General features: G+C 35.7%; 1 protein-coding gene across 1 annotated transcript in view; it reads left to right on the forward strand.

Moving 5' to 3' along the window:
• Positions 1 to 12,458: 12,458 nt before the first annotated feature.
• The window catches only part of synpra (synaptoporin a), a 56,201-nt gene continuing 55,450 nt past the window's right edge, over positions 12,459 to 13,209 (forward strand). The window contains exons 1-2 of the mRNA XM_066697974.1: positions 12,459 to 12,698; positions 12,841 to 12,906. Coding sequence (XP_066554071.1) covers positions 12,474 to 12,698; positions 12,841 to 12,906 — 291 coding nt within the window. The 5' untranslated portion in view covers positions 12,459 to 12,473. The remainder of the gene's footprint in view (positions 12,699 to 12,840; positions 12,907 to 13,209) is intronic.

Raw genomic sequence — 13,209 nt, forward strand, 5'->3', positions numbered from 1 at the left:
TTATAACATCAGAAAACAATACATTGGCACTTTTGTACAGTTATATAGTTATTTCAAAGTGTACAATATACGTGTAACTGTGTCAGTACACGTCTGTAAAAATGATTAAACAATTTGCTTCAGAAATGTTTGCCAGGGAAATTGGCCTGTATTGTCACAACACAGTAGTCCAGGATTTGTATCCTAGCAACCTACAGGCTAAGCCAGTTGTCATGGAGTCGTCTTTTCTTGATGCCTTTAAAAATGAACGGCCAACTATTGAAAACAAGCTGGATGTTTACAAGTCGGAACATCGGTCTCTGGAATTAATTTATCTGAAATAAATTGCTTCCATGTGAAGTTAGCTGATTGGGCGTACGCTGGCTCATGGCTGGGGCTCGAATCGGACAGTGTTTTGAACAGAACATCCAGTCTAAAAACAAACGGGAACAACAGTAAACCCCAGCCCCTCTTTAAAGACAATTAGCAGGAAGTGAGCAGGTCAGTTGGTGATTAAGAGGGTGCTTTAACCAAGGCAATTCAGGTTAGGTTTCTTGCTGTTTCAGTTTGACTTTTGTTCTCGATTCTTTGTGTTGCATTCTTTCTCCTCCTGTCTCCAATATGTGCTCTACGGTGAATGAATAAATTAATCTCAGTCAATTAACTGTGTTATCTCGTTAGATTTAATCTGTTTCCCCTTGTCATTTTAGTTATCATTATTTCTGCATTACTTTCACTGGGAAGGTATGCACAGCCGAAAATGTTTGCTGGACATATTTTAAGCAGCTCTTCTATTCCATCATTTAAATTCTTTTGGTTTCTTTGCTGCCCCAAGGATTCTATTGCCGAGAAATTGTGCAGGGAATATGTGATAATGGCCATCATTAGCGGAGCTGTTTTTACAGGCCTTGTACATTATTGGGTCTTGACATTTTAGTGTGGAAATGAAGTTGTTTCCTGCTGTAGTTGTCAACAGCAATGCATACCCACTGTTCATTAGAAAACAATCTGTAGGAGAAAAGAAACTTCAGCTTCAAGTGTCAAACCTTCATATTTCTTGAAAAACATGTTTTAATCTTTGTGGAGCGAAAAGGTTACACGATCCACTGAATATAATTACACAGTATATATCAACAGTGTGGATAGCCTAGGTAAAGTATAGCTGTTTCTCATTTCTCTTAAGGTTTGGGAAAAGTGCTTTGGGCAAAAATAGAGTTAACAGTTGTACTATACATCTATAACCAGACATGGGATAACATTGATTATATTGTTTTTATTTAAAACCATATATACATTCAGTACATTAAAAAGTTACCTAAAATATAGAGAAACCACATAACAAACTAGTCCATTATATTGTAAAAAAGGGTAAGGCCGTTGAATTAAGTACTGCACAAATGCAAATTACTAAGCAAGCAAATATTTTGGTATGCTAAAGTGCTTGCAATGTTTCCCACCACTTTATTTTGTATATGTATCTGGAACAGAGCTTTTATTTCGATTTACTCTTGTCTAGAGAGGCTTTTTAGCCTTCAGAATTGCCCAAAGAATTGTGAATGCAAATTACACATATGTATGGTAGGCATTCATTACAGCAGTATTCTTAGTGGACATGTAATAATTGATCAGTCTGTTGCCTTTTTTAATGCAGGAACCCAAAGCCTTAGGGTGGACTACTTTTAAAATCTCATTCCATAGACTAAGTACAGCGTTTTCCTTATCTTTTTAATTGCTTGACTTCCAAGTGTTCATGATTTTCCTTCTTTGATCTTCATAATAAGGGAATATTTAGACCAGTAACTGGATTTTACAGAAATTATCATTGCTGAAGTATTACATTCATAGTGATAATATGCACAAAAAGCAAGAATGACTCCTCCAGAGCTTGGCCGCTTGGCTAGTGTTCTCTGCCCCGCTTTTAAAAACCCTACTCCATTGCTCCACTGCCTTCACTAGCTCCCGCTCTCGGCTTGCATCCATTTCATGACTTTGTCTCTTACCTACCATGACTGGACCCAGCTGCCTTCTGACCCTCATCCCTCCTTACACTCCCTGCAGACATCTCCAGTCTTCCTGCGCCAGAAGACTCTCCACTCCTCTTCCTCCAGAGCCGCTCCTCTACAACCCTTGCCCGTAAGTGGTGGAATGACCTTCCCACTGAGGTCAAGACAGCAGAGTCCCTGAGCAGCATCCAGCGATCACTCAAGACATCTGTTTAGACTGTACCTGTAACACAGCAGTCTATTCCTCTGTAGCTGTTCATCATTCTTGTTATTATGCTTCCTTATGCAACTTCTCCTGTGCCGCCCCTCCTTTTAGCACACACCTAGGACTTAACTGTATTATGTCTGTATTTTTTACCTCAGGGAACTAGAATGTATGCTTATTGCATTCTGTATTGATTGTACTATAAAGGCATTGACCACATCAAACCAGAGGAGCTTTTCCAGATCTCCAGTGACCGGGGACACAAATGCCTTTAAGCCCAATTTCCATTTAAGACAGAAAACAGGAGACACTTCTTCACACAGAGAGTTGTCACAATCTGGAACAAACTCCCCAGCGATGTGGTTGAAGCCAACAATTTGGGAACATTCAAAAATAGACTGGAAGTGATCATTGGTTCACTCAGTTATTAATGGACACCAAAAGAGCACGATGGGTCGAATGGCCTCCTCTCGATTCTAAACTTTCTCATGTTCTTATGTACTACTGCACTTTTGTAGTGCTTAAATGCCTTTTGTGTAAACTGTAAGTCATACTGGATAAGGGCATCTGCTAATAAATAATAATAATAATGTAATATAGGAGAATGAGGATATCAAAACTGAAATAATGAAAATTATATATAATTGAATACAACTTGTTAATTATACTTAATGTTGTGAGGAATAACAATAACAAAAACAACAATTAATTAATATGAACTAGATTCCTATGCACAGCAAAAGCTAATCGCGTATTTAATATATTTGCAGCCTCTGTGCGTGTCTCTCTTCATGCCTCCCTCCACACTTCAGTTGCACCATAAATAGATGCTCAAACAATTACCACATGTTCCCTATTTAACCCAGCCTCCCTTCCCTCAGCTGCATCATTCTCTACAGGAGGGAGCATGACAATCACAACCGCCCCTGTGTAGATGTCAAAGATTGGGCTGAACTGCAGAGCACAGAGAGGGGGACTTGAAAAGAACAAAAATTAGAAACATAATTGTATGCCATGTATACTTATATTGAATTCTGAATACTGTGCAGATCTCTGGGGGAAGGAATGTGTGTGTATTTGTGTCACTGGGATATAGAGAATATGAAAAGGGTGATAAATAACAACAAGGGCAACAATTAGGTAAATAATATATTCAGGTGGGAAGGATATATGTAAGGTTTATGCTCGGCACTGTGTCAAATTAATAGTTGTTTTAATGTTCACATTTTCAGAATATAGTTTCCCATACACATATACATTGGACAATATGTATAATTAAATGAATTCCTGATACCCTGCTTAAGAAATTAATGTGTGACTAAATAAAAATAGCCACATGAATAAAAAATAAAACCTGCTTGTGCAGAATTAAGATCATCTGGCTTATGTGATTTGCATATGCACTATCTCTTCTTCATGTTGGGTAAGAAACAGTGTTTGTGGAGCTTGGGGCTTTGGTGTACTCTCTAATCTTATTTAGCCTCACAGACTCATCGTGCAATTCAAACTTGGAAAAAATACTCTTCCCCCGATCGGATGATGTTTTTTTTCTCCATATTATGCTTCAACGCACCCCCCTCTACACACTTTCCTCCTGCTGCTGCTCTGTGTGGACATTTTCGGTATTTCCATTTCTGAAATGATCCCAGACAAGCAGTAATTGCCTCTAGAGCTGATCTGACTTCTTTATTTGAGCCAGATAAGTGACCAGCATTGGTGATAATCTGGCTCTTATATTTATTTATGATGCAACGAATACATGTAGAAAATAAGATACACTCATGCACTGTGTGTTTGGACACTACAGTATATTTACATTGCACCGGGGATAGAGAAATGGTTGTAGGGATCACAAATACACCATGAGCTGAAAAGAATATTTAAAAGAGATGCTATATGCTTGCCTTTTAAATCTTTATTATTATTATTATTATTATTATTATTATTATTATTATTATTATTATTATTATTATTATTATTATATAAATACAAATGTTTAATTCTATCCACCTTGCTCTCCTTAAACAACACTGTTTGTTTAGTTATAGGGGACAAAAGTGTCACAACCAAATATTTGACGTACGTTCCCTCCTTCAAATTCACTCTAATTGTATCAATTGATTTATTTATATTTAATAAGATAAGACTTTACATTAAAAATTTAAAAGTAAAAAGAGTGCACGGTACACATTCATCTTTGTAATAATACTCTTTTAATCTATTTATACCTGGAAGAAGACTCCAGGGCCTACAGGATTATTTGTCAATGCAACCTTTCTTTCAAAACAACATAAAGGCTCCACCGTGTGGCAAATGAAATGAACCGCAGATTAAGATGAGCATTTTTTTTTACTTCACATCTGAGCAATGATGTCTCAGACATGAGAAGCAGAATTCCTGTTTGTCTTCTCATTTACGGATGTATTATTAATAATTAAATTGAAGCAAGGTTTACTTTTAACTGAAATAATTGAACCTGATCCTATGGCATCAGAAATGCTGCTGTTTATATAATGATATTGAGATTAGCCAGGGGGAAAAAACTGCTGGCTGAATACAGCCGACAACCATTGTTAATAACAGCAAGAAGGATACCACTGATTATCCTAGTAGTTTAGGCTGATTAGCTAGATCCTTATATCCTTGAATAATAGCCCAGTCTGGATGTTATTTGGTAATGGCAAAAGAGAAAAATGGAAATTCTCATAGTTTGGCATAATATTTACAAATAATATTGACTGATATTGACTGAGATAAATACAAGCCTTCAAATTGTATGTCTAAAGTGGTTGTTTTTTGACAGCATGAACAATTACATATCCTGAATGAGCAATTTACAGAAACAATGGATAGCAGTTCCATGCATTATTTAAATGTATTCTCCTGCAAAATGGGAAGGTAGTGAGACTTCAGCAAAAATGTAAGGTTTTAGCTCTATTTCTGGTATACATCTTGTATACATTGATGTAAAATTCACTATAATGCTGATGATTGCTTTTCAAAAATTAATGAAAGCAGTTTTATTATTATTATTATTATTATTATTATTATTATTATAATAATAATAATAATAATAATAATAATAATAATAATAATAATAATAATAATTATTATTATTATTATTATTATTATTATTATTATTATTGGGGGGCATTAGCACTTGCCAGTAATGTACTAGAAAAGAAACTAAATTCAATACGAGTTTGTTTGTTTTTGTTTTGTACAGTATGGACTGTTTGAGTGCTGCATGTCTCTTATTTGGCCAGGCAGATTAGTTAATTGAATCAGAAAATGCAGTTACTATGGAAACGGAGCCCAAAGTACCATATAACAAAATTACCCCATGACTATTAGTCTTGCCTGAGATTGAAAATACTATTTTGTGAGTTTGCAATAATATTAGAAGTAATAAATTAACTTTGCAAAGCTTTTCTCTTCAATAATTCAGTGTATTACATTCATCTGAGTTTAAAAAGGTAATCTGTATTTCTATTACTAAACAAAATACCATTATTTAAAACACAATTAACATGAAGATATATTATACAGCAGGCTTTGTTAAAATCTGTAAAATGATTATATGAAGTGTAGTTCAGTTGCAATATTATCCTTTTGCTATTAGTTTTTATTACAGAATATTACAAATTATTAGATTTAATTGCACTTCTATATATAACTATTTTCATTATCATATCTGTCTAAATCCATACATTTTCTCTTTATTTGTGAAATTAACTACTTGGAGGCTCAAATTGAGGAATTCAGTTTGAGTTTAAAGAGACTGGGCTTTCATTCATTAAAGCAAAGCGATGGTGAGTGAGAACCTACATAAGTATAAATATAATTCTGCGATTCAATTCTCCCCTATATATCACTGCAATATTGTTACAAAAAACCCTACTGTTATATGATCTTGGACACAAAGGGATTCTAATTAGAAACAGCTTTGCCAGATTTGGGGTGAATCCAGGCTTGTTCATAGCACATAATGGATGGATACTTCAGTAATCTGTAAACCAACTGCCATGCATATGAATAAAGGGGGAAAGATTGCTGTTTATAATGTTAGGATATTTTAATGTACAGATTATTCTGACAGAGAGCAGTATCTATGCCTGTGTTATACATATTTAATACTCATGTTCTATTTTGTCTCATTGTGTTGAGACCAGGTGTATTTTAAGGGTTGGCTTACTATCCATGCATTTTGCAATTTCTCACAATGATCTATTTGGACACCTGCCAGTATACATGACAGATATGGCACGCCAATACCCAGAAGCATTGTTTCAGATCGAGGGAGCAAATCACTTGCCTCAGCAAAGCCTGTCTTGTGACTAAGAAGCAATCAACATTCAGGACAGAGGAATTATGGGATCTTGATATGGCTGAAACGGTCTTGTGATTTCTTTTTACTGAAGTGTATACAGACACCAGAGAAGCTTTGGTTAGAAATCAATTTGAAGAAATATCAGAGCTGCTTGTGATTAATGATTAAATGAAGATATTGTATTAGAGAGTACTTAATATAAATAAAAAGTAAATATAGAAAAAATAAACATTGGTATACAGTGAGGCAGTTCACTTGTAAAATAATGCTTAATTGGCACAGAACATCACTATTATTAGGAAACTGTCTCTCAACAGTGCACCTAACTATGGTGAATAAGTAATTAGCAATAGTACCATTATTCCCTTTAGTTCAAGTGTATTATACAAGACGTAGACAAGTTAGTGCTTGTTGGAATTTAACATCCTCAGAACAGGTTCCCATTTGTTGAGTTATTTTTCAAACAATAATACATAACATTTGTGTGTTCCTCACATTATGCACACAATGTGCTGTATTTTTGTATTTAATGTACTACTTACAGTGACAATGCATAGTACAAATGGTGACAATGTTGGGGACATAATTGTGCTTTTCTCTGTTACAGGAAAGTCCTTTAAAGGTCCATCAGATAAAGCTGTGGTGACTACTGCTTCGACTAAGGAAATGAGTATAATGTAATTGTAAATTGCACTGGGTTTAATGCAACTATTGAAATGTTTTGGCTTTGTCACTAAGAATGCCCCAAGAATTGTGTGGTAAACTAAGCAGGCTCATTAAACCAAGTTTCCACTGGAACCGTTTAAGGAACTGTGTAGCTATGTGACGATGAGAGATAATTCAAGTGACATGTTATGTTCTGCAGCACCGACAGTGGAAAGCAGGCAGAGGAGGAAAACCCAAAAGCCAGAAAGTGGCTTTTGAAAATCAAAGTTTGGAATTTCCAAATCACGTTTTCAGCCGTACTAATCCCCTACGGACACCAAGCGATAGTGATTTTAATTTAGATCTTCCCTTGTTCGGAAGAAGATAAACGCACACACACACTGAAGGACAGCAACTCCGCACTGCGCCTTTAGGCCAGATAAATATTCTTCTTCTCTATTACACAGCCATACCTACTCAGTCAGACATGTCCGTGCTTGTATGCTACACTTTTAAAGAGCAGTGCAGAAGGTCATAATTTCGATTTTGTTACATTGTATTGACTTTTTAGACAGTAACAAACTTCAATCCTATCTATGAGAATATATTATTCATGCTTGCACTACCATAGGTTTCCATCAAAGGCAGGGCTCCACTTGGGAATTTTCTGTTCTGCAATTTACTAATTGAGCATAAAATTAAGCAATAAACAGGTGGCCTGGTGGCAGTTTCTTTCAGATGGGAATGTATTGTTCTTTGATACTTTAATTGGCACAGTCAGGGTTTTCCTGTTAGCAAAAAATATATTCCACACAGGCCTGAGGTTTATGTTTGTTGCTGCTGAAAAATTAAGTATTTTACATCAACATTCTTTAGGTTGACTGTTTTGTTTGCGGTGGACTGTGCTTGAAAATATTGCATGTATTAAAAAAGAACATGCACGATACGCTTTCGATGTATTTATTAAATAACTGAAATACAAAACCTGAGTTTTATATTTGAAAGGGAAAACTGTTCTGATTTGTATTGGCTGGATTTGCTCCAGGTGATTGTGTCTATTTGAAGGCTTCCTCCAGGAGACTGAGGGGGGGGGGAGGCTGACATTGGTACATGTTTCCCTGTTCAAGTGAACAGTTTTTCCTGGAGGTAACCACTTGGGATTTACAATGGAGAAAAAAAAAACTGTGCACTGTGAAGGGCTATTGTCTCAGATACTGACTGAACGACATTTTGCTCTAAGAATCATCTCAATTAACGTTTCCTTGTCAGCTTCATTTCAAAAGCCTGAATGTACCTCAGGGTGCATTTATTAGTCTTAGGTCATTGAAAATCTTTTGCTTCAATCTACCTGAAGAACTCTTGGCGTGTAGTGTGTTACTTGTAACTCTAAATCTAAAACCATATCTTAGTAGAAACATAGCATGGATACAAGATGGAGCCATGCCAAATGCAGACTGTATTGATTTTTATTTTCCAATAAGGGGACACCACTGTGACGTTACCCCCTTTTTCTCTATATGAAAGCGTAGAAAAGCAGTTTGATAAGTTTGACTTATGTGGACTTCCTTAAATAAATTAATTAATATTTGGTGTGTTTGCTACCCTATACGTAGGCACACGTTCTATTAGCATACTTTAATTTTTGTAGGTATTCACAAAGGATTTGCATGAAGTAATGTTTTAGTTTCTGTATTTTTATTGAAAAAAATATTATCTTAGGCATGTGTTTAATGTATAGGTGTACTCTTTAAGTATTGCTTTCATAGAAAATCAGATTCACCTCAACAAAGTATTTTATAGAACTGAAATGGGAAACTTATCTTCTTGAAAGAAAAATGTCTATTTTATTAGAGTGAAGAAATAAAACATTTCTAAGTTAGTTTTCCACTAGACTTCTTTCAATGATTTATCATCTTCTTAGATATGGATAGGCAAGAGCAGATTCTCACTTTTTTATTGGGTTGTTTGCTCTGCTTTTCTTGTGTTTAGTTTGTGTAAATAATTGAACATATAATATAATTATGAAGCATGATAGGGCAGAATTTATTTAGGTCTTTAACTCTATACATAGCTAAACAGATGTCTTTGGTCCAGTAATTAATTGTTCAGGAAACAGGAAAGCCTGATTATTTATTTTAGGTGGCCCACAATGCATTGCTTTCAATGTGCTGCTTACATCTTTTCACTGTACATAATGAAATACATATACAGTAACAGAAGTGGGTCACACTACAAAGCATGCATTTGAACAGACTGGGAATATGCAGCTATGACAAATTAAACAACTCAGTGCTTGGCAGGATGTCTTCTTGAATAATTGTATTAAACACATTCAGATCTTTACACTCAACTGAATGCTTTTTGATTTTATTGATGGTCTTAATCTTGTGAGGAGTGGATTTGTTTATCCGAATTCCCAACATCGAACTGCTCTGTTGATTGGCATGTGGGTGGAGGCAAAAGGGGAAATGTAAAATTAGCCCTGCTGTCAGCCTGGTTTTCACTTATTTGTATTCCAATTGTCATCACTTTAGCAGACACAGGAAGCTTTCCTTGTTTGCAATTATTTTGCCTGAAGAGAATTTACAGTCCAACTCACTTTGTCGTGCTTCATCTGGCTAATTAGATGACAAATTGCTTAAACTCCACTGGGCTAGCTGGGCATGGCAATAGCGGAATATAAAAAGAGGAGATAATTTTAGATTGTAAAGTTAAATTACTCTGCACAGCAAAATTATATTTCAGCACTTTTCCTAAATTGTATATGCTGTGGCAAGTAAGAAAAAGAAAAAAGCACATTCTTAACATTATATAATAAGTATATGGTGCAGATTGATGAAAATGGTCCTGTTTGGTATGTCTTTGCATTACATAACATTATGCGTTCACTGACTCACATTTTTTTAATGGCTATACACTGTATTTGTTTACTACTAGGGTTTTAGAAGCCATGTTGAAATTCCTCCTGCGTTTAACACTTGAAATGGGGGGTTTTGTGCTGCAGCTGAGACATTGCGCTAGGGGATTAGGGACTGACTGTCATCTATAGTGACTTTGCCTAGAACACTTTCTGTTCTGCAATACGAAAGAAAAAAAACAGGAAAACAAGCCAGGCATTTTTATAGATATGAGGCTGCAAATCCTTTAACTGTACACTTTATACACTCTTTATGATAAGAAAAGCTTTAACTGTAGCTGTTGTTTCAGGGAGTGGAATTCAAAAAATAAAATTGAATGAATCATTAGTGTGTGTGCGTGTGCGTGTGCGTGTGCGTGTCTGTGTGTGGGGACTACCCTCTTATATATATATATAAAAAAAAGGAAAAGCACCAAACTTCGGGTGAAGTAAAGTAAAACACTGAGTCACGACAGAGGACAACTTTGGGAACAAACACTATAGAACTTATTTGTTTTGGTGGTGTTTGTTCCCAGTGTTTCCTATCTGAAGTCACTATCAGTATATTGCTGATGTGTTATTTGTGTAATATTAATTGAGCAGAGCCCAGTAGGCGATGGTAACATGACATAGTGCTGCAAATGCAATATTTACAAAATATAAAAGGGGCTGCAGGGCTCCTTCAGAGGATCAAACAGTCAGTCAACCTCATCGGAAAAGAAAGCACTTTCATCTGTGGGGCCTCACTTGAAATCTCTCAGATCTTTATTCAGTTTAATCAGATTAATTTGCTACTGGATGGGGTCAGTAGTACTACTTAACATATCATAAATAACATAGTTTTAGTATTTCTTGCATGTTGACGACTCTTCAACCAGTTTATACAGTTTGACCATAAACATTTTTGCATCTTGTATATGACAATGAAACGCAAAATAATTGAGGCCTGTCACCTCAGGTAAAACACATGACACATTTCACTTGTACCATTATTGTGAAGTAGGTATAGAACCAGTGTCCACTTAATATACTTTAATTCTGCATGGGTTTTACACCACTATTCCACCAGAAGTAACAAGATGACTTCCTCAAATAGTAATCTAATTTGTGTTTGGAATTAATATTGATTGTTATAAGAAAAGGCATATCAGATTAAATGGGTTTGTGGCCTGCAGTCCATAAACACATTGCATAATGTAGTGAAATTGAAATAACAACCTAATGTCCAAAGTGCTTTTTCATACCATGATAATAAAAATGTTGGAGAAAGGGAAACACATTCTGTTGATGATTAATCATTGATTCAATAGTAGTAGAATTTCCTTGGAAAATAATTAACACATAACATATGTTGTGTTTAAATAAAGTCACTTTTTAATTTAAATGAGAGGATAACTATACCTACACATATGCCTTTGAAATTGTAAACTTTATCTTGGATAAACGGTATGGCCTAATATGGAAACTATTTGTGATTATGTTTGCTGTCTTAAGCATTACTTAAAATAAGTCAAATAATTGTAGTAGCCTTTTGCTGTGAAAATATTAAACACTAAAGCAAATCAATTAATTGTTCAAGATAAGGCATTATATATATATATATATATATATATATATATATATATATATATATATATATATATATTGCACTCTTTCAAACTAGGTATCGGGAAACTACACAGTTAACCAACAAGGGATGTTTCCTGCATAATGTAATTTCTGCCAACAATTCCTGTCCATGATATGAAATAAATAGAAGAACTTAATGTAGGAAACTGCTAAATGTTCATCACCTAGTATGGATCTCCATATTTCGTCATGTCACCATCATCTTATATCAATCCACTGCTAGATGAAGGCCTCCCAAGATGTTTCCACTTGCTTCTCCTTTACATGTCAAAACTGCAAAGTGCATGATTTAATCTTCCCATCTTTTATGTGGTCGTCTTATAGGTATTTTTTCATTTCAAAACTCAATAGCTTCCATTGTCCATCCTTGATCTGTTCATCTTTCAACGATGCCACATATTTTGGTTTGTTCTCAGATGCATGAATGCATCTCTTCTTGTTATTCCAAGCATACATCTGTCCATGCTCCAAAGTTTCTGTATAATTTGTGCATTAAGTGACGAGGGTTCAGATCCACAACTGATGAATATCCATATATCCAAAGGTATACACACTCACCCTATTGTATTCATTTGAAATTGCTGGACGAAGCTTTGCTATAACACTCAAATGACTGCAAACCTCACTTCCAACTTCTTTTTGAATGCTGTGACAGCTATACGGCCCTGCCCTGGCTCCTCTCATCTGTTTCGTGGAATTGCCTGAAGTGTTTTTAAGCACCAATGTTGCAGTTTACAACCGAGAGCAATAACCTGTGAATCGATAGCGAAATGATCCAATAGCAAAATGCAGAAACCCTCGCTCATCTTGGGAAAGCCAATCCCAGTCTGTCTCTGTGGCACTTTTCTATTTCTCAGCAGCCAGGCGCACTCGGCTCTTTCCGGATGGAGTAGCGTTTGGAGCCGAGAGTCGTCTGTCGAGCTGGAGAGACGGGCGCATCAGCTGGGCTTAGGTGTTCAGTCTCATATACTGTGCAATACAAACTGTGTGCAAATGGAAACCGCTAATCAGGTAATCTTGAAATGCTTGTTGTGCTGGCTTGTTTCCTAGATTTACAATGCCATTGACATTAGATATGGCAATGTTGCAAACTATGGAGGAAAACAAACATTTCCAATTCCAAAACAGTCACATTTGTCTTAATTATTTTTAGCTGGTGTCTGCGGGGATGTTTGGGATGGTAAAGGAGCCCCTGGGATTTCTGCGCATTTTAGAATGGGTAAGTTCACTGTTTTAAAGAAACCCTGGTTGCATTGTGTTATAATGAGCGCACTCTTTAGCGAGTAATGTGCAATATATACGGCATGGATGTGCAGTTCAAAGAACGCTGTTTCTACCAGAAGCTTAATACAACTTTCCAGCAACGTTGTAGCAACTACTACTGGGTAGTTACCAGTAAAAGGAGTACACTATGTTGTCTTGTTGCAATAACTGTGGATCTTTTAAGAAGTATCTGCTTGTTTTCAGTTGGATGCTGTAATTTGCCTTCTGTGGATGGAGTATTTTGAACGAGCGGCTTTAT

The sequence above is a fragment of the Amia ocellicauda genome, chromosome 3 (genome assembly GCF_036373705.1).
Source record: "Amia ocellicauda isolate fAmiCal2 chromosome 3, fAmiCal2.hap1, whole genome shotgun sequence".
In the NCBI taxonomy this organism is placed as follows: domain Eukaryota; kingdom Metazoa; phylum Chordata; class Actinopteri; order Amiiformes; family Amiidae; genus Amia; species Amia ocellicauda.